The 20,855-nt window shown below is 54.3% G+C and overlaps 1 protein-coding gene across 6 annotated transcripts; it reads right to left on the bottom strand.

The window, feature by feature from the left end:
- Nucleotides 1–1,643: 1,643 nt before the first annotated feature.
- On the bottom strand, nt 1,644–19,778 carry AMOTL2 (angiomotin like 2). 6 transcript variants are annotated; one of them, XM_023528595.1, is made up of 10 exons: nt 19,760–19,778; nt 15,919–16,713; nt 12,960–13,266; nt 11,773–11,917; nt 11,361–11,453; nt 7,072–7,367; nt 5,993–6,300; nt 5,026–5,243; nt 4,291–4,470; nt 1,644–3,499 (listed from the first exon to the last, which is right to left on the bottom strand). In XM_023528595.1, the coding sequence occupies exons 2-10, from the start codon at nt 16,650–16,652 to the stop codon at nt 3,438–3,440; spliced, it is 2,343 nt and encodes a 780-aa protein (XP_023384363.1). In that variant the 5' UTR covers nt 16,653–16,713; nt 19,760–19,778; the 3' UTR covers nt 1,644–3,437. The 6 variants fall into 6 exon arrangements, with proteins under 6 accessions (XP_023384363.1, XP_011382968.1, XP_023384385.1 ...); XM_011384666.2 differs by lacking the exon at nt 19,760–19,778 and adding an exon at nt 19,271–19,464; XM_023528617.1 differs by lacking the exon at nt 19,760–19,778 and adding an exon at nt 19,271–19,464 and having other exon boundaries at nt 4,291–4,467.
- Between the last annotated feature and the right edge of the window lie 1,077 nt (nt 19,779–20,855).

The raw sequence follows: 20,855 nt of genomic DNA, 5'->3' as shown, positions 1-20,855 counted from the left end.
ACACTAGGGTTGGATTCTTCATTGCCCGATCTGTGCCAAGAAAATACTAAAGTGACTCCAGACATACTAGCTACTGCAAAAGGCACAGAGCTTTGAAAGCCCCTGATCAAAGCATGAGGATTGGATGGTACTCTTGTAAGGGCTTATTGTACCTGAGTCTGAGCTGCCCATCCAGAGCTCTTTTGGGGGGCAGGTGGACGTGAACAGGAACCTCTTTGCTAAGTCACTGCCATTTTGTTCAGATACCACATCTTAGTAAATGTAGCCATGGGCTGGTGTGGCCAAGGGAAGAGCAGTGGGAACAGAGCTCTGCTACTCAGGCTGCCTCTGAGGGCCATGCCTGTGTCCTAGGAGAGCAACCTATCCACAGGGCAAACCCCTATCCAGGGCCTGAGAGGAGTAAGACAAGCATGGGTGCTGCCCAGGTGGCAGAGGCTGGCTGCAGGGGGCTGGGATGGAGGCGTGGCCACAGGGCGGTGCTTGTGGCCTCTGTACTGTGCTAGGTGGTGAACCCTGCATGGTGAGCTCCCCACTTGCTGGGGCCCTTCGCCACCTGCAAAGTTGATAAAAAAAAGTTCCTTGGATGTTCCCAATTCTACTGTTTGACTCCATTTTCTCGTGGGCAGGTAGGCTGGCTCAGGAAGGCACGTTCTCTAGGACCTTACTTAGTTACTTTTCAACATAGCTGCTGAGTCCTCACACTTACCATGAAAATGCTTCACCCACAGCTGTAGTGGGTGACTGTTGCCGTCAGGTGCCCAGAGCCTGTCTGGCTGTGGTCAGACTGCCAACTCAGATCCTGATTGGGAACCATGGTGTGTCGACTGGACCACGGAGGCAAGTACTCAGTTTCTGATGTGAGAATACCCAAAATTGAGAATGATTTTCTCTTCTATGGATTGGAGTGATACTTTCCTGGACATGGGGCAAGAGTAGTAATGCCACAAGGGAGAGAGGCAATGCCCAAGAATGTGCCACACGTAACACCCTCTGCCTGTACCCAGGCAGATGGTAAGTTTGGTGTCCAGTCTCTTGGAGCATCCCAGACAAGGACTCCCTGTGCTGGGTGAGGGTGGTGGGAAGAGAGAAGTAGGGTAAGGATAAAGCCACCTTTGGATCCCCACTCCTACTGTGGAGTAACCAGCCGTGTGGCCAATAATGCCCTTTAGAACAAAGCTACCTGCAGAGGCTGCCCATCTGCCAGACCTACCAAGCCTGAGGAGAAACGTTCTCTGTAAAAATGGAAAAAAAGCCTACCGCATCCTTATTCCAACTCTCTCTTTAACGCAGCCTCACAAAATTCTCAGCACTTGTTGTGGATCCTTGAAGAGATTATACTGTGTACCATCCTACCCTCGCAAATACAGATCTCCCTTGCCGGCTGGTATCCCACAGTCGGAAAAGCAAAACCAGCACCCTTCACTCCTCAGTAGGAGAAATGGCAGTGCCCCTGAGATGGCCATTTATGGACATGCTCTGGCCAACATTTAAGAACCGAGGTGCACAGAAGCACAGGGCAGGGAAGTGGGTGGGGGTTACAGATCAGTGCTGAGAGTGGTCAGGAACTCTGACATGGGTGACCCCCAAGATTCTCACCCTCTTTGCTTACCCCTTAGTACAATCGCTCACCTGTGCAAAGACACGCTTTTAATTATTATTTTTTATTAAAATACTGTTATACCCAGTGGAATGCAGCAGCAATCCTGGTACAGGGTGGCATAACAAAACAGCCATGTTTACATTTTAAATATTTACGATAACTTAAACATACAGACACACATCATGGTCTTTGGCAGAAAAACGTTCACAGCACAAAAAAAATACTTTAAAAGAAATACCAAATATTAATCCAAAATATATTAAGATGTTTTTTTTCTTTCACGATATTTTTTTGCCTTTTTTTCTTTTTTTTTCCTTTTTGCTTTGTAAACAATGCACATGAACCAAATGTACTTTTCAGCTTTAAAAGGGAAGGGCGATTTAAAAAAATATGCAATTGTCCAGCAAATGCAAATGTTCAAAAATGAACCAAGGAATAAAATAACACATACAAAACTTAAAAACAGAAAAGGAAAAAACAAATATTCAAGAACTAAAAACAGTCAAGACAAATAGGTAAAACCCTCCAATCGCTCCTGGGGCTGAGTTGGGGGACTCTTTAAGACCAAAAGTCAAAGTTGCTGCTGCTGGCAGGCTGCCATGTGGATGCTCCACCCTAATTCCAAGCATTGGCCCTGCTTCAGGGCGCTGGGCATGGGTAGCTTGAGGAGCCAGCCTCATGGGTGCCATTTTGTGATGGGGGCTCCCTTCAAACGACTTTTGAGTCACACCTTGTAGCTCACTGACTAGTTTTCAAGAGCATAGCTCTCTCTCTCAGCCCCTCCAGGTGAGAACAAAGACTCTGATGAGAACAAGGCAACTTCTCCAGTTTCCTTCAGCTGGTGCTAGGAAGCCCACCATGGCAGAAGTCTGTGTGTGGTGGCTCATTTCATCTGGCTCAGGGTTCATAACCAAACCGACAAGATGTCCCAGGAACAGGAGCTGTGGAGCCATTTCAAGAGGCTGATGATGGGGAGGGGGTGTCCCAAGAGCATTTAAAACAGGGCTCAAGATGGGAGCAAAAGACAGCCAATATCTCATGGATCAACCAGGATCAAAATACACGGGCCAAGAACTTGAGAAGGGGAGATAACTAGGAGGTAAGTCAGAAGTTGCAGGAATCTTGGCAGTAGGGATGAGAGCACAAAATGAGGGGACAAGCCCGAAACAGCACACTTCAATCTTCCGTTCCACAAGAATGGGAATTATATACAAGCTGCCCAGCAGATCCCAGTCCCCTTAAATAGCCCCCACCCACTCCGACTGAGGGGGGTGAGGCTGTGGCAGAGCCTTCAACAGTCCCCCCAAAGATGCAAGTTTCAGTGATCTCAAGGAGGCAGTGAATAGCTGGGGGCAGATGGGGCTGGCTGGGACCACACTTAGCCAGAGGGGAACATTGTGGCCAATTTGAACCAGCCTACCTGGAATCCACGGGCAGCCATCCTTGGAAAGCAACACCTTAAATCAATACACCCCCTTTCCTCCCTCCCCGTCTGGCTGCCGACTGGGGTACTCTTAGGGGATTCAGCTCTCTTCTGAGCTTTCAGTTGCTACCCCAGCAGCAAGCCTTGGGCAGCAGGTAAAGGCTGAATCTTCATTCTGTATGGGCCCAGGAGGAATATAAGGCTAAGAAGCACGGTCTTCTGGGGCATAGGTGCCCTCACAGCATCTCTCTCCCCTGTAGCATCCTTCCTAACCTTCTGGGACCAGATAGTCAAAGGGAATGAGTGGCCGGTTGAGGAAAGTGGGGAAGCAGCAGTTGGAGGGGGCTGCTAGAATGGCCGAGAGTGGCTGAGGAGAGCAGGGAATGGTTCCGAGTCCCCACGGCATCACTTCCTTCAGATCAGTATCTCCACCATCTCCGACAAATCCTGGACTCTCGATGCAGCAGCAACAGAGTCTGGAGAAAGAGCACAGGCACATTGCCATGAGCATTTGCAGATTGCTCTTTTAAATCCCGGTACCCCTTTGAAAAGAGGATCTTTCTTCGCCAAATTTTCCCACCTCAGTTACCCAGGTACCCAGGTTCCTATAACTTGGCCAACCAAGCACAATGCTCTGCTCCCTCTCAGCTCTCCGTCCAGATCGTCACCCTCCAGTGTGGAAGACTCATTTGCTTAAAACTTTGAACTGCTTGGAGGGCTTGGAGGGAGGGTAGAGAGCCCTGAGGGAGGGAGGCTGCAGCATTCTTTTCATGCCTGTGGTTTTCTGAGATGTGAAGCACAAGCAAATATGCAAAGGCTAATGTGAAAAGGGAACAAAAAATTTAAATGGCATCTTCTCAAATTTCTCCTTCCCGGACTCTTTTTTAAATAAAGTCTTCTGACTTGAGAGTGCCATTAGGATAACTGGCCAAGCTCCACTATCTTAGATATTTAGATTGGCAATTAAATATGTAAGGAAGATGAGGAAGGAGGAGATAAAATGCCTCCCAAGCCCGAGCTTTCAATCTGTTATCGGGGTTTCCATTCCTCATTCACGCATCCAACCAGCCCTCACGTTCATGTCGAGGTGGGCCACACGCCTTATTCACCTGTCACTATGCAAGGATCCCCAGGGAGTGGGGGCAATGAAAAGAGGGGTCTGGAAAGAAAGGGCCCGGTGCTCCAGGTCACACCCCAAATCAAAGGCCTTCCTTGATCACGCCCTTGGCCTTGCCTGGCACAGCAGCTGGGGGAACCGTGGACTTACCTAATGAGGCTGTCCTCTGGCCACTGCTGCACCCCAGAAGGCTGTCAGATTCCAGTGCCAGGCAGGCAGCAGGGCTGTCAGGGGGTCCATCAGTTTGGGTGCTCCCATCTCTGCTCCCATGTTTGGCATGGGCAGGGAGGGGAGCTGTGGCCATTGGCTCCTCTGTAGGGGCCCTGTCTGCTGGAAAGGCAGGACATTGATAGTTATTGCCTCATCCACAAGAGGTGGCCCCCAGAAAGAACACCCTAAGTTAATTGTACCTACTAAGGGCTAAAGATTGTGCAGGTTGCTCTTGATTTGCAAGAACTTTGATTAAGACAAAATGATCCTGTTTCCAAATGGGAATAACTATCAGGTTGGAGTAGTTTCCAAATGTTTCGGGCGGTAGAACCCTTCTTTGTAGATTAAATGTTAACATCAGCAAGGACTCCCAAATTTCTATGGCATCTGCCTAGAAGGAGTAGAAGGGGCTTGCCCACATCTGCACAGAAAACTTGATTTTTACTTAGAGGCCGGGGCATCAGGTGATGGAATTTATGGAGATGGGGGGCCTACAGTACCCCTCTTCACAATGGTGAAACAGCTGTGGGCTACAGGATCACTGGTGCCAGAGTATAGGCTGGATCCCTGGGCCAGGGGTCAGGAAGCCCTGATTCTTCTGAGCCTCAGTTCTGGGTGGAAAGGCCTGAGAGCAACTTACCCCTCTACCTATGCCATCCACCAGCCCCTGCTCACCTGTAGCCAGCCAGGCAGGGGCATCCGCTTGTCGCTCACTAGAGGTGAGCCCCTGCCAGCCCTGGGTCCCTGTTGCTGCAGCTGCGAAGATGGATGGCACAGACTTGGCAGGCCGCAGAGAGCCCTGGGTGGCCTTGCCAGGGTCTCTCCTGGAGCGCTGCTGAAGGACCTTGATCACAGCATCCTTCTCCAGGATCTGCGCATGAAGCACCTTTAACCTGAGGGGAGAGACCATGCCCACATCGTTAGACCCACAGATCCAGTGTCCTCCACCCCTCCCATCTGGTAAAATGTGGACCAGGATGGACCCTCTTGCCCTTGCAGCCGGGCTGGGAGGGGGCCTTCAGAAATGTCATCATGGCTCTGGATTTTGATGCTCTGAAATACCGCTCCTTCTTACATCAGCAAAGGCAAGTTATTAAGGGGTGGATTGTGGGCTCATCTGATGATAGCAACAGCACAACCCTTATCCTGGAGGGCAATACCCCAGAGTTACTGACAATCAAATGTGCCTATGCTTTTGAGTCAGACATAGGTCTAATAAAATCTTGAGGGGCCTCTGAGATTATTTTTAGAGGGAACTACTAACTAACTACCCCCAAGCCAGGGACCTAATCCACATTTCTTCTGGGTGGTACATGGTGTGGACTCAGTCGAAAAGTCTTAGTCTCTGATTTACTTGGGAGAGAGAGGAGCAGGTAGAGGTCCTGAGCCTTGGACGGCATCCAGCACCTCCACAGCCAGGGTCTCCTGGGCAGATCAAGGACGCAGTTGGCTATCTCTGGGAAAGAACATGTGTACAATGCCTGGTTGCCAAACACGTGGGGTCAGCTCAGAAGTGGGAGAGACTGCTGAGCCATGTGGGGAGAGGGGCCTGTTTATCAGGCACAAAGAACATGGCAGAGACTAGACATTGTTACCCTGCACCCCCACCTCAAGTGCCCTGGCCTGGTCTGCAATGTCGAACCTGCTTTCCATCTCCTGATGCCTATGGCCGCCAGCAAGCAGGCCCTCGTTGAAGCTGCTGCTCGGCGAGGGCTGGGGGGAGTGTCGGATGAGAGTGGTGTCGCGCTGGGCGGCAGCTGTGGCGGCTGCATCCATGGCAAACTGCCTCATGGCACGTTCCTCCAAATACTTCTGCTCCCACTTGGTCATGTCGGCCTCCAGCGCCAGGATCTGCTCCTCCTTCTCCCGCAGTTGTTCTGATAGCCGCAGAGCACTGAGCTCTGGGGACCCCCCACTGCCACTGCTACCACTGGGGGTGCCAGCTTGCCTCTGCAAAGCAACAAGTACTGTAGTCAAGGAAACAGGTTGGGGTATAGTGGCCACTGGTCCTCGCCCCCACACTAAGACTCTCATGACCATGCTTGTTTAGCCATTCATGGCACACTCTCCTCTGACCCTGCTTCCACCCAGAGACAAAGGAGATGGCTTGGGTCCCCATATCCCAGCCCTGAATCCTGTGGCCAAGGGGGTAGGAGAGATCAGGTCTGCCTCTGTACAAGTGACCACGTAAATTATCCTCCGAACTGGGAAAGGGTTAATAGTGACACTGGGGTAATGGGTATAAACTAGGGCAGAACTGGGCATACCAGGACGTTTGGTCACCTTACGTCTCTGGGAAGGGTAGTGGAGACAGAACTCTCTCTGGCCTACAAACACCAGCTATTTACACAGTCCAAAGTGCAGATAAAGATTTAGGGTCTGGGTGACTGACTTCCCTCTTGATCTTGGGGAGAAACATAAGAGCAGGCTAGTGGTCTACACTAAGGCTCCTGAGCTAGTTTCTCTAGAGAACAAAGACATCAACTACTGCTGCTCCTAAGGATAGAAGCCCAAGTCTTGAGTTCCTGAGATTGCCACATGGCCAAGTGGCAGAGCCTCTGCTGAGACTAGTGGTTGGGAGGGGCCTTACAGCAAGGGTGGAACAGAGATCATCCTTGGGGACCTCAGCCCGGATCTGTGCAGGAGTCCCCAGGGGCTTCAGAACTGGCCTCCTCAGGTGCTGCCCTTGCTGAGCCACCTCTACAAGGCTTCCCAGCTCACCTGCTGTGCACGCAGGGCCTTGAGTTCCTGCTCCAGCCGCGTGCGGAGACGTAGCTCCAGCTGCTCACGCTTCTCACATGCAGCCTGCAGCTGCCCAAGTGCCTGCTGCAGCCGCTCCACCTTCTCCACGTAGGCCTGCTTCTTGCGCAGCTCCTCTTCAGCTCGTGCCGCCCGGCCTTGCGCATTGCTCAGAGCCTGCTCCAGCAGCTCAGCCCGCCGCCGCTGGTCCTCGATGGCACCGCGTAGCAGAGCAATCTCCCGCTCCAGCTTCTCCTGCTCTTGCTGCTGCTCATAGCCTGAAGGGAGAGAGGCTTGGTCAGTGACAGTGACCACCCTCACCGGCCCCACATGCTGACCACCGGATGAGCACAAATGCACCTTACCCTCTCAACAACCCTAGGAGCTGGGTATACTTATTAACCTCATTTATGGGTGAGGAAACTGAGGCTCAGGTTAGGTTTCAAATAAATGGAAGCACCAGACCAGGGCCCTTGAGCTACACTTCCTCTCTGAGCCACACTGCCTCTCTGCTGGGTCATAGACTTGCCACAGAACAGCCCCAAACACTGTCCATTTGTGCCAGGTGTCGCCATTTCTAAAACACATTCACAATTTCCCTTGAGCCTCATGATGACACTAGAGACTGGCCAGACAGGAACTGCGATGCCCATTTAGAGATGAGATGACGGACTGCAACACGGTCATGGTTCAAGTGGGAAAGTGAAGTGACAGGAACGAGAACCACCACTCGCTACACCAGAAACCAGCCACTTACACATCCTATTCCACTGAAGCTTCCAATAACAGTCCCTCAGGGTAGGATCTGTGAACCCCGACTTATAGGGAGGAAAGAGAGTAGAGAACAGCGCTGCCAGAGGGAACCCAGGTCGGCCTGGCTCCAAAGGACCAGGATGCTACTGGCGATGGTATAAGGCCCCTGCACTGAGAGGCTTCCCATAGTGGGCTCCAGGGCTCATTCTATGGCTTAGTGCTACATTACCTTCCTTGATCTGGGGAGACCACTGAGATGTGGGCAACCAGGCTCAGAAAGAAATGCAAACTCTGGAGCATAATAAAAATGACTCTGGTCCAAAGATTTGTGTCTGAGGTTCCAGGTATCCTGACTTTTAAATCATCTTGTTAACTGCCGAGGGGAACTCTGCTCAGAGCTCAGAGATCCTGTCCACGTAGCAGGACCAAGCAAGGCCTGAGCCAGACAAGCAAGTCCTTCAACTGATGCTCTGGACTTAAATCTACCTCCCACACACCTCTTCTTGGGAGTCCTAGGCTGGTCCCCCAGGAGTGTGTCAGTTGCCTTGCTGGAGGGCAGATGGGCTCTGGGCCCTGCCTGATGAACTTCGAGGCTCTGTCTCTGGAGCAGTGCTGTAACACACAGTGGAACTTGCTGCTGTCATAGAACTGCTCTATACGGTGCCAATCGGTGTGGCAGCCACTTGGCATGTGTGGCTACTGAGCACTTGAAATGTAGTTAGTGCAAGGGAGAAACTAAATTTTTCATTTCACTTAATTTTAATTAATTTTAATCTTTGAGCCACATGTGGCTAAGCACCTATTGTATAGGACAGTACAGATTCTGGAACAGAAGACTGAAGGCTTGGGACCTGGGCAGGCAGAAAGGAGGATTCATTTACTCAGGATTCATTTACTGAGGCCACCCAGGTCAGCTCTGGCTCACTCTAGAGTTTTGAAGGTTGGGCACAAAGCTGGCCTCATTTCTTGGTGTGGACGGAAAAGATGAGGGAGCTCAACATTGAAACTGAGTCATTCGTACTGGGCTGGCTTAACATTCAGCGAGTGGGGTGCAGAGGGCAATCAAGGACTGCAGACTAAGAGTTTGAACCTAGAGACAACGACCCCCCCTTCTGTGTGGGTTCACAGCTTACAATGTTTGCAGGAGGCCTACATCTCATCCCAGTCTTATAACTGCCCCTATCTTACAGCCTCAGGTGAGACAGAGCTAGGAGAACCAGGCCTCAGGATTCAAGGCCAAATCCCCAGGGAGGGCAGGGCCTGACCACAGCGGCCAGAGCTGGGGGTCTATATGGCCTGCCGAGTAGGAAAAGCAGATGGCACGGGTGATAAGGATCACATTTCCCTGCTAGTGTTGACTGATGGGGGTGAGTTCAGTGGTGAAGTTAACCAGAGACTTTTTCCCTGACAATTCTGTTTTCCCCATTGCTATTAAGGAGCAAGGAAGAGCTAGCTGCTTGGCTTTCCTCAGCCCTTGGGAAGGGGCTGGAGGACCTAGCCTTCTGCTTGCAGTAGCTTCCTGCCACCTTTCACAACCTCTAAAGCCCTGGCAGAGGCTGGGAGTCCTCAGACCTTGACCGTTCCTAGCCACCAGGATAAAACCGTGGGCCTGTCTGTCTGGGAGGGGAGCGCCTGGACAGGGTGGGAGAGGAGCCTGGAGATGGGGGAGTGGGCAGGGGGCAAGAAGATCGGGCAAGCTGTGGAGGGAGCAAGGGGATGAAAGCCAGGCCCCCAACCCTCACGCCCCAGCCTCCCTTTGTGTTCACTCTCCGTCTCAAAGCAGTGGCTGGGCAGGCGAAGGGCGCTGGGCCTCAAAGGGAGGGAGAGATGGGGGAGGCAGGCCAGAGCCCAGCGGCTCTGGAATGCCAGGCATCCAGGTCACCCGCGGCTGCAAGATTACTGGCTCCAGCGAGGAGCCAAGAACAGCCTGGCTCGTGCTCTCTGGGGAGCGGAAACGCCTCCAGGCACCCCCCGCCCACCCCTCCTCTGCCAGCTCCCAGAAACTGGCCTGTGAGACTTCCTTTCTTCGGCAATCATGGTCCCAAAAGTTGGCCCTTTCCTACAGGACACCCCCATTCTGCATCCTCCCAGCAACCGTTCCTCTCCAGACTCCCAAAGGCTGTCCCTCCTCTTTCTCCCTCACTGCCCTCACCTCCCTCCCTCTCAGAGACTGTAAGTCATTGCCACCTCACCCCACCCAGCCAGTAGAGCCTCGCCTGCCTCCAGCCCTGCCCCCAACCCCTTCAGTGCTGTGCACCCCCCATTCCCTGCCCTGGGCAGCCCTGCCCAGGGCTCTGAGCCCTCCTTGAGGAAGAAGAAGGTGCTGCCAGCCAGAGCTCATTCTTTAAGCTGCCCCTTACTAACTCTTACTAACTGTGCCACTCACAGTAAGTTTCCTGTGGGTTCTTTTGACTCCGTCCTCAAGGCCACCTTCACCCAGACACCAGCCACTCCCATTCCACTTCTCAGTACGCACCCAATATCACCACAGCAGATACTAAGAGCATACAGTAGTAGCTCAATAAACAACAGCCTCTCTTTGTCTCTTCTGATTGCTAGAGCTTCCGACTGCTGAGCTCGGAGCTTCCTTTGTCTCCTACTCATCCTCCATGCACCTTTCCTTGGGCTTTCCAGTTGTTTCTTCATCCGTGGCCAGCTCTCCACCCCTGTCATTCCCATAAAGCCTCACTCTCTGGCCACTGGGGACCTCCTGGTGGTCACTAATCTCCAAAGCCGGGGCAGCCTGTTCCCTTGAATCTGCGGTCAGACTGTGTTCCTTCCTCAAGCTCGCCCCCTCTCTCCACCTCCCTGCCGTGGTGCTTTGGGAGGGACATTCCTGGGCTTGCTCTCATCCTGCCAGGAGCATAGCACAGATCTGCTGACCAACAACTGAATGACCGAATGGACTAGCCAATAATAAACTCATTCGCTCTTCAAAGAGACTTCAACCACTGCTTTTGGAGAACCTCCCAAACCCCTTCTTTAGACTGCACCTGTTGGTTCAGCTCCAGGAGCCCATTTTTGCTATCTGCAGGTGTCTCCACTTGGCCACCCTGTCATGGCCCAGTTCCACCATACTCCCCAGCTTCTCACTGGCCCATTCGGCACCCCCAACCTTTCTGTTCTCTGGAACTCCCTAGGAAACTCAGCCTCGTCTTTCTTTATCATCTTGCCACCTGCAGGGCGATCCTGCCTCCTGCCCTGCCCACTGCACCTCTGCTTCCGAAGGACGCTGCACTGATGGCGAGCACCAAAGATCAGCAAATGAGTGCTCCCCAGCTGTCCTTCTTGTGTCCACTGATCTCCCCAATAAATAGAGAACCAGATTTTATTCTTCTTTGGAAGCCGCTCCTCTCCCCAAATCCAGTATAGTGCTTGGCGCACAGCAGGCATTCAGCAGACCTGTGCTCAAAGCACAGCTTCAACAAGGGGAGGGCCAATCCTCCCTGTCCAGTGGGGCTGCCATGGTCCCACCACCCACACATCTGGCCAGGCTTCTGAGTGGGACCCTTACTTACTCTGGGCAAGCAGCTTGGCCACCATGTCCTGACTGCCTGCCTGAGCCTCCTGCGTCTTGCTCACCAGGCGGCGGTTTGCAGATTCCAATCTCTCTGTTTGAAACAAGGAAAGATGTTTTCGGGAAAGATGTTTGAGTACCAAATGAAGCTGCCTGCCTGGGGTTGTCCCCTGGGGGCCTATCTGTGGGGCTACATCCTCCAAGCTGGGGATGGGCTCACAGGGAGCCACCGTGACAACTCAGAGCCTAATGAAGGAGCACCCAGGGCCACATAGGTGAGAGCTCCAGAAGGGGCTCCGAGATCCAGAATACAGAGACAAGCATTTATCAGAGTGGCCCCCAAGAGGTCTCAGCTTGGACCCTTTTGAATTGATTTACATTTCTCTTTGCAGAGGACAGATTCCTGCTCTCACCTCGAAGATCCCGGTTGAAGTCCTGCAGCCTCCTCATTTCACTGTCCATCTTGTTCCGCATGGTCTTCTCCAGGGCCTCCCGTTTGGTAGAAGCTCTCGTCAGGCTCTCGTGGGCCTCAGAGAGCCTCTGGATTTCGTTTTCCAGCTGCAAGAGGCAGGCAGAGGAGCTGAAGGAAGGGGATAGCTCCCAGGGAGTGTGTGGCATCAAAGCCCCCTCCGTGGGACCAGGCTGATCTGCTCTCCATCAGAGGTGAGAGACATGATAAAAGCTCAGAGCAAAAAATCTGGAGGGAAGTGATCAGAAGCTTATATAGCCTTGGGGCGGGGGTGGACCACCAACCAAGGGTGCTGTCAACTATCTCAAGGTCCAGATGGCTGAGTGAACCCAGGGCCAGGTACTCTGGAAGTGGTTGCCTCCAGGGTGACTAAATATAGCTTTCCTGTGCCTAATGTCCAGAGAGAAGCATTTTACTTTTTTTCTGGCTTCTGCTGAGAAATCGGAGCCCAGTGGGCCTGGAGTGGGCACAAAAAGACTCCAGCCATGTTCTGAGGTTTGACCTATCTTGGACACCACAGGAGAGCCACAGGAGAGCCACAGGAGGCCGGAGGCCACCTGCTAAAGCTGAACACACAATGGTAAACCTTCACTAAAGAATGAGGTACTGGACCCTAGTCTGAGCCGCCTCTGCCTGGAGCATTTGCTCCTTTGGCCATCGCCATCCACCGCAGAGGCCAGCCTGCCCCTCCCACTTGGCTGGTGGCAGGTTCCGCACGTGCTCCTAGCTGGCCTGTGATTCTAATAAGTCACTCGTTTTTTCCAAGAGTGGGGGCTTACTCTTTGGCCAGAACAGACTTGCTGTTGTGTGGGGGACACAAAGGGCTCTCTGTGGGAGGTGTCCGCGGGAGGGGGTGTATGCCAGGGAAGGGTGCGAGTGTGCAGGGAGCTGGTGAATGGGCTCTTTCTAATCACCACTGGCCAGCAACTGCTCATGCTTCAGACCTGCTCTGCAGGCCTCGCGACTGCTCCCCAGCTGTCTGGAGTCAGCCAGGGAGGGTGCACGAGGGATGAGGGAGTGGAGGGCAGTGGGATGGGTGAAAAGCCTAGCCAGACGAGCTTTCAGACTCCTCTGCCTCCCCTCCGACTGCCCACTACTACCCAGTCAATCCAGGGCCCCGGCAGGGCCTACCTTCTCCATGCGGCCAGTCTTCTCTGCTGAGCTCTCTAGCTCTCTCTGTAGCCTCTCGTTGTCCCTCTGCAGCCTGGCATTCTCCCTCAGCACCGTCTCCATCTGGGCCAGGTGGGCACTGCCTGAAGTGGCCAAGGAGGCCTGGATGCTTGCTGGCCCCTCTACCCCAGGTGGACTGAGGGAGCTTAGGGGGCCATGGCCAAGAGCAGCTGGGTGTTGGGGTGGGGGATGCTCCTGGGGCTGCTGCAGGTACTGGTACTGCTGCTGCTGCTGGAAGAACACAGGAGGCACCTGGGCCTGCAGGATCCTGGGGAATAGGAGAGACAGTGCTCAGAGACTGCACGGATGCCCACGGCTCCCACCCCAGAGCAGCCCTGAGTCAGCCCGGCCCTCCTGGTCATAATGGAAAGATGTCAACTCAGCCTCCAGCCATGGAGAAGGCCTTTTCCACACGGTGTTTGTGTAAAACCCTCAACAGCCAGGAGAGCGGGGCTAGAGGGGATTAACATCAGCAGGCTTGTTTCATGCCCAGCTTCACTGTGGCCAAGGCCTTGGAGATCAGCCTGAACAGTCCCGGCTGGACCTCTCAAACAACCAGTGCTTAAATAAGGGACCTCTAAAAATGCATACTTGATCCTTCTAATCAAAAGCAAGTTCTTTTTTGGGTCTGGAGGCCACGTGAATCACGACTAAGCACACAGCTTTCCAGGCCCCTGGGCCACTTGGTAGCTGAGCCCCAGCAGCCAGTCCTGTGTCCGTTATGAGCCTCTAGTTTCAGGCATTACTAGCACCTGCCGTTGAAGCACACTCACGTTTTCTCTCTCCTATTTCGGGTCCTATCGCCCCTTGCAGCAACATTTTTAGAAGACTGGGGCTAAGGTTAGAGCATGAGACAGATGTCAGGGTAAAAGTCTGAGCTCCAGAGTCGGAGGAAATAGGCATTTAAATCCCCAAGGTGCCGACGTGGCTCTGCTAAATCACGTAAGCGACTCTAGCCTCAAGGGGGTGCATGGCAGAGTGCTGGGCCGACAGGAGGTGCTACGGTAATGGTGTCCCATCCTCAACTTCTCCTAGTGGTGACCGCAGCTTATTCTCTGTTTAAAGAGTAAATGTGGTGCAAACACTAGATTTTCTTGGGTGTAGGGGCTGCTTCTGGACTACTGCAACAGCCTGAGTTTAGGGACAATGTGCCACTGGCCTGTAGCACTGATGTAACACCAGCCTTAGGGCTCCGTGTCAAGGGAGGGAGCAGAGAGCAAGTGGCATGGAGGGTCACAGACCCTTTCTGGGGCCTCGTTCTCCAAGTGTAAAAGAACAAACTGCCTCAATTTTACCAGGGATTTTCCAATCCCCAGAAACCCCATGAAAATTGAATTCCGCTTTTGGATTTATCACCCCAGCACTCATGCCCACCCTCCCCTTCATTCCTCTCCTGCAGCCTTGCTCCCCTGTTCTTCTTAGGGCCCTAGGCCGAAAGAAAAGTCCTCGCCCCCAGCTCCCAACAAACAGTCCTCATCTGAGCAGCCCAAAGAAGAGGCTGGACAGATGTGTTTCTCTTACTGCCTAAGGCAGAGCTTCCAGTGAGAGCTCCGCAGAGAGTCCCCAGTGCAATGTTCACACTCTCTGCACTGCTAAATGTGCCACTCTCAGGGTTGCTTCATCAACTTGCTCCCCCTGCACTGGGCCAGGCAGACACAACTGGCATTCTTTGGGGATGACTTAGCTCCGAGAAAGAATAGAGTCTCCTTTCCCTTCACACTTGCTCTCGCTTCCCCTCCCCCTCCGTCTCTTTTTTGTTCTCCCGAAAACAGTCTACTTCCTTTCTATGATATTATCTTTTCCTGACAGGGTTCAATAAGGCTGGTCCAAAAGAAGAAACCACGACTCAGCTTCCGAAACTCTCCCCGACTCAGCCCTGAGAAGGGAGATAAGGTAGGGGGCCTGGGAGGTGGAGGTTGGAGAGAATCCACGAGGCTCCAGTTCCTCCATACCAATGCCCTCGAGTCACTCATTTCTCGAGAGCAAGGAAAGGCCAAACGGTGGGAAAGTGGGTGACTAAATGAAGACTCAGTAGGCATGAAGAGAACCAGATTTTGACCTTGAGTTATCAGAAGAAGAGAGTCTGTAAATCCTGAGGCCCCTCTGGTGGGATTTCCTGGACCCCCGTAGGGGAAGATGAAGGGTATGTGAAATGAAGAGCATGTGTCAGCTTCATTTCTAGGAACCCATATTTCTGCAAACTCTCCGGGCTTCCTGCTCTCCCCTGGTCTCCCTGCTTGCATTCTTGCCCCTGAGAATCCATTCTCTACAGGTGGCCAGAGAAGCCTTTTTAAAAGGGTAAGTCAAGTCATGTCCTCTCTAGCCTCCACAGAAAGGGAGGCTTGTACCCAGAATCTTCTCCCCCTACAGGTTTCAGCCACATGGAGCACATGGAAAAACATGAAAGGAAATGAACAGTAGAGGCAGGGCAGCTTCTGCCCTGGTGTAGGATGGCCCTCAGGAGGCCATCAGGTCCGTCCTGCCTACAGTTAGAAATACTTTCCAATAATCACAGAAAGCAAATTGTCCACTTGTTCTTAAAAACCTCCAAAGAAGGCTGTCTCACCTTCTTCCCACTTAACTGGGAAAGACTTTGGCAATGATTCCCAGCCCTGTTTTTATCAAGTTCTTTCTGAAACCTAACCTTTAACCCCCTGCTGTAATTCATACCCTCTGGGAGCACCGAGTTACTTGACTGCTACAGCTAATTAGACACGGCGTTCATCTCTAAATTAAAGCAAGGGATGCTACTAAGTTCTCACGTGACCTTGACTAAGTCCCTCCGTTCTCCAGGCATTAGCTCCTCCTTTCCTCTGGGGCTTGCCAGCCTGGACACAAGCGGCTCTCTGGAGCCTCTGCACTCTAGGAGAACTACACTGGAAGCAAATTAAGAACGTGAAAGACCAAGGTGGGCAGTTACCTGACTTCAGCATGCTGGAGGTGTGCGCTGCCGCGGGCGCGATACCGAGGGTCGGTGACAGCGGTCGTGGTCTCATGAGCTAGCACAACGTGTGGGTACTGAGGAGGAGGTCCACGGGGCTCTGGGCCTTCGGCAGGGGGGCCCCTGGCTGGGGGGCCTTTCTGGTTTCGGGCCAGCTGTGGGAAGCTGTGGGAGGAGCTCATGTGGCTTGGGGCCCGGGCACCGTTCCTCTCCAGGGACAGCTGCAGGAGCCGTTCACTCAGGGAGCGCACGTGCCCATGCCTCAGCTCCCGAAGGGCCTCATCCTGCCTTTGATTGCCTCCAGGGGCCCCGCGGGGATCCCGGTCACTAACATGTGGCCGGGGCCCTGCTTGCTGGGCGGCATAATATTGCAAGTGGGCTTTTGCCTCCTCATAGGTGGGCAGCTCCTCGCCCTTGCTGGGCTGTGGACACAGCCGATAGAGGGTATTCTCTGCCAGGTGGGGCTCACCACCCTGATGCTCCTGGCCCTGGGGCTCCTGCCTTGTGGCCTGCTGCAGCACCTGGCTGTCCTCAGGTGCCAAGATCTCCAGGGAGGCTTGGGGGCTCCCTGTGCCCCCAGCTGCAGCCCCACCCCGCAAGGCCTGCTGCTGGATGGCCAGCAGCGTGCGTGTCTCAGTCAGGTTGCCATAGCGCAGCTGCTCCTGGATGAGGCGGTGCAGGACTGTCCCAGAGGAGTCTTCCAGTGTCCTCATACTTTCTTGCTTTGCACACACCAGCCTGGACAATAGTCAGAGGCACGTGGCCCCAGGGTACCTAGGAGGAAAGAAAGAAAAGCAATCAGTGGGAACGCATGGGAAAGAAGGGAACTTGCCGTCATAGTCCGGTCCAAAGCATCAAGGTAAAGAGCAAGGCCAAGAGTGCCACACAAGCCTGATTTCAGCTGCCAGTGCTGCCCCCTACTGATCAAGGCAAGTCACCTAACCTATGAGCCTCAGTTTCTCCATCAGAAAAAGAGAATAATGCTTGCCTCATGAAATTGAAAATGAAAAGAGGCAATGGCTATTATTGGCTGGTGCACTATAAATCCTTGGCAAAGAACTGCCATTATAATCATATATGGAGACTTACTATGCCTAGAGGAAGATACTAGTACCTGGAAGGTGATCGACAAGGGAACCACAGCCTCCTGCAGTCAGCCAACCATCAAAGAGCCTGAAGAGAGACTCCAGGGCAGGCCTAGTTCAAATCCAACCACTGAGCTGTCCAATCCAGGGGTGGGCAGGGCCCCAGTTTATTGGCAGGTGATAAAGAATGGGTCCAGCCCAGTAGAAGCCTTAGGCAAACTGCCCCCAGAAGCCTCTAGAATGAAGCATGACTGAGCCCCAGCCTGGGCTCAACTCACTCACCGCCCTTTACCTTGCCAAGCCCTCCCTGTCATGGGATGACCTTGGCAGTCCCTCTGCAAGGTGAATGGGAAGGAGAAAATGCATCTGAATTGGTGAATAAGGGATGAATGAAGAGAGGCTACAATAGAATAATGGTTTTGTGAGATGAGGCAAAAGGTGCCACCCATTAAGGTTTGTGGGTCAGTCACACAGTCTGTGTTGACAGTATCCTGAGCGCTCCAGGAAAAAGGATGGACAATGTCTTTGGGTTTTTGATTATGACACCATGTCCCCGCCATACACGTGCACGCACCCACAGACACACACACACACGACTTGGAAAAGCCCCCTATGGTCCTCTAGCCAGAGGGGCACTCAGCATCTTGACATCAGTAACACCCACTTCAGCCAAATGGAGGAGTAGGGGCCCAAGGGGGAGGCTCTTGGTTGCAGGGACCTGGGGGCCGTGAGGACAAGGACATAGTATCTCATGAGGAAACTGTTCTCTTCAGAGCCGTAGCTCCCAGTGGCTCATGCCTGGAAGGCTGCCTGCGTCACCAGGCTTCCTTTCCACGGTCTCCTCCAACACAAATCTCTAAACTGGGATTCAGGGAAAGCCAAACAAAACTTACACCTCCACAGGTCCCGTGGATATGGGAGGAGGAGAGTGGGAGGAATGTTGCCCCTCCTCTGCCACAAAACTAGCCCCAGTGCGCTGCGGCAGTTTGGGCTTGGCAGGTTGACAGAGCAGCCATTCCCAATCCACTCCCTCCTGGCTGCCCAAAGCTGAGGAGCGCGAGATGAATCTGGAGGGCATCTCTGTCCCCGTCCTTCCCGGCACCCAATCATGCCGCCCTCCGCCCCCTATGCGCACGCGAGAAATGAAGATGCAGGACTCCAGAGCTGCCAGAGACACCACAAAAAGCAATCGATTTGCCCTAGAGTTTCATCCGCGGGGCATTTCCTAAACTCATCGCTGTCCGCCCGACTCCCGCAGAGGGGGACTAGGGACTGCAGAGCTTTCCCGACGGATTCCAGGCCTCCTTCCGCCAACAGTGTGCCTGCGAGCAGGGAACGCCTCCTCCGGGGCCTTTCATTCGGAGTGTGTCCCCGTCAAGCCCCTCCAACGCACATCCTTTCAGCTGAGCCTCTGTTAAAATCTGCGTCCCACCCCCGCAGGGCACCTCTGCAGCGCTAGCGTGCCGCGCTTTCTGAAACACCCGCTTCCTAAGCGAGTACGCATCTCTAGCCCTTGCCTCGGCTCGCGCTCGCCTGACAAACCGGAGTGAGGGTTTGTCCCTCAGTCCGATCGCAGCGCAGCCAGGGATCCCACCCTACCCGGATCCCGGGCCGACCTCGAGCTCTCGGGGGCTGCCAGTGCGCCGAGAGCGGGCGGATGACCGTAGCCAGTGGCCCAGAGGTCTTTAAGTGTCGCGGGTCCGCCTGCTTCCCTCCCTCGCCAGCCCTCTTTGTTTTCCGAATGCTCCAGCACTGACGTCACCGGGCTGGACAGCAGGCTGCATTCTTTCTAAGTGAGAGCCAGTTCGCGGCTCCAGAGAGGATTTTCCAAGGAAGACAAAGAGGAATTCTTGGGCTAGTTGGAAGCAAAAACACCTGTAAACCCCCACCTAACCAGATCAGCCCCCCCAGAGCCCTGCGACTTGACTTCGAAGCGGCGCCTACTGCCCTATTCCGCACCCCTCTTCTCGACCCGCGACCGAAGCACAAGCCGGGCTCTCTCCAGCGGCTCCCCCAGCCCCAGCCCAAGAAACCCGCGCGCCTTCGAAAACCCACACTCCCCGCGCGCGGCGCCCTCCAGGTGCAGGGGCCCTCGCCAGCCTTTGCAGCTGCCTGTAAAGCGCCCTGAGGACGCTGGATCCCCCGGGCTCCCGCTCCGGGAAAAGGCCGAGATGTGCCTGAGCTCGGGCTTCGGCGCGTCTCTGCCCGCCCCGAGCTCTCCCCGAGCGCCGAGCCGCCTTCCTTACCGCTGTGGCCCGCGGGCTGTCGGCTCCTTCAGACCGACGACCCAGCCCGGCTCGGCTCAGCTCGGCAGCGGAGGTGTGCACTCGGCGGTGGCGCCGACGCTCTGGCCGCTCGGGCCCCAGCGCGCAGCCCCAGGGTCGGCCCGCGCCGGAGGCGGCTGCTATGCCAGGAATGTGAGAGTTTCAGGTTCCCCCTCGGGATCAAAGAGAACCACAAATAACCTCTCAGCGCGCCGCCCTCCCCCGCCTCCTCCTGCTTGCTCCTCCCGGCCCCCGCCTTCCTCCCGGGAGGCGGTGCTGCGGGCCTGGTGCGCGGCCGGCCCCTGAGCGGGCATCCCGGGCGGCCCAGGTTCCTCCTGGACGCGCTGCGCCCCTCCTGGTCCTGCTCCCTGCTCCCGCCTCCCTCCACGCTTTGCCTTCAGAGCTGCTGGAGACGAATTCATCCAACTCAGCCCATTACGGTCCCCAACTCCGTCCTCCCCTTCCTCTCACCCCTTCATCCCATGCGCGGGACGACACGGAGGGATGTACATCTCGTGTCCCTGAGGGATTCTGAGTGTCGCTGCGAGAGAGTGCTAGGGTGGGGGTGGGGGCCTCGGGCTGTGTGTGTGTGTGTGTGTGTGTGTGTGTGTGTGTGTGTGCGCGCGCGCGCGCAGGGGGAGGGAGAACTGCAAAGTTGTCTGTATCTGCCTGGTTTGGACCGTGCCCTCGGCGATGAGATGACTCTGCTTCCTGCGCGGAGCCTCTTCCCTAAGCCCCACTGCTTTCACCGCCAGCGGCGACCTTTGAATTGCACTTTTATTGTTTACCAACACCTTCGCCAGCTCTTCTAGGACCTGTTTCCACAGGAAGTGTGAATATGGGCTGGAAAATGTTCTGGTTAATTTGACCCACCTAACCAACTGAATCACCCGCCGCCAGGCTCTGTGTCTTACTCTAACAGACGAAGGTTACCAGTAACCGGCACCCCTACACGCAGCGCGCACGGCGTGCCACCACCCGCTTTTCGCCTAGTTATCTCATTCGGCCCTCCCAGTCATCCTCCCAAGGAACTCTGTTACCATCTCTGTATTATAAATGAGGACACCAAGACTCAGAGAGGTTAATTAGCTTGCCCAGGGTCACACCGAGAGTAAGTGAAGCCAGGTAACCACTTGGCTGCTCAGTTTCTAATTCTCAAAACCCTTCCGTAGTCACCAAAATCCAGGCTCCCTAGAGGGCCGAGGCAGGCTCTGGGAACCCACCTCTCCATCTACCCTCTCTCTGTTCCAGTCTCTTCTTTATTTTCCCCTGTACCCCTGCAAGCCAGGGGCCCCCTCTTATGTCCACTTCTGCTGCTCCTGCTGTTTCTCCTTTGGATGGAATTCTCTCTTCTACCTTTAGGACCCTTTGTCCCCCACCTTCCCACTAGGATGGTTGATGGTTCATCTGTGCTGATGGAAATCTCTTCTTCAGAAAGCCTGCTCTGACACATGCTCCCCACCTGCCTTGCCCCTCCCCCCACAGATCTGTGCCATTCCTGAGCCCTAACCACACTGGGCCTCCCACCATGTTGGGGGCAGGGTCGGTGGAGAGGTGGGGGACACAA

Source organism: Pteropus vampyrus, unplaced genomic scaffold (assembly GCF_000151845.1).
Source record: "Pteropus vampyrus isolate Shadow unplaced genomic scaffold, Pvam_2.0 Scaffold1, whole genome shotgun sequence".
NCBI lineage: Eukaryota > Metazoa > Chordata > Mammalia > Chiroptera > Pteropodidae > Pteropus > Pteropus vampyrus.
This window is presented reverse-complemented; position numbering and strand designations above follow the sequence as displayed.

Excerpts from the sequence above, each read along its gene's own strand:
- AMOTL2 (XM_023528595.1), bottom strand. The coding sequence starts at position 16,652 with ATGAGGACACTGGAAGACTCCTCTGGGACAGTCCTGCACCGCCTCATC. Across the intron at positions 11,454-11,772 it reads CTTCAACCGGGATCTTCGAG|AGAGATTGGAATCTGCAAAC; the intron begins GTGAGAGCAGGA and ends TGTTTCAAACAG. Across the intron at positions 5,244-5,992 it reads CATCAGGAGATGGAAAGCAG|GTTAAAGGTGCTTCATGCGC; the intron begins GTTCGACATTGC and ends CTCTCCCCTCAG.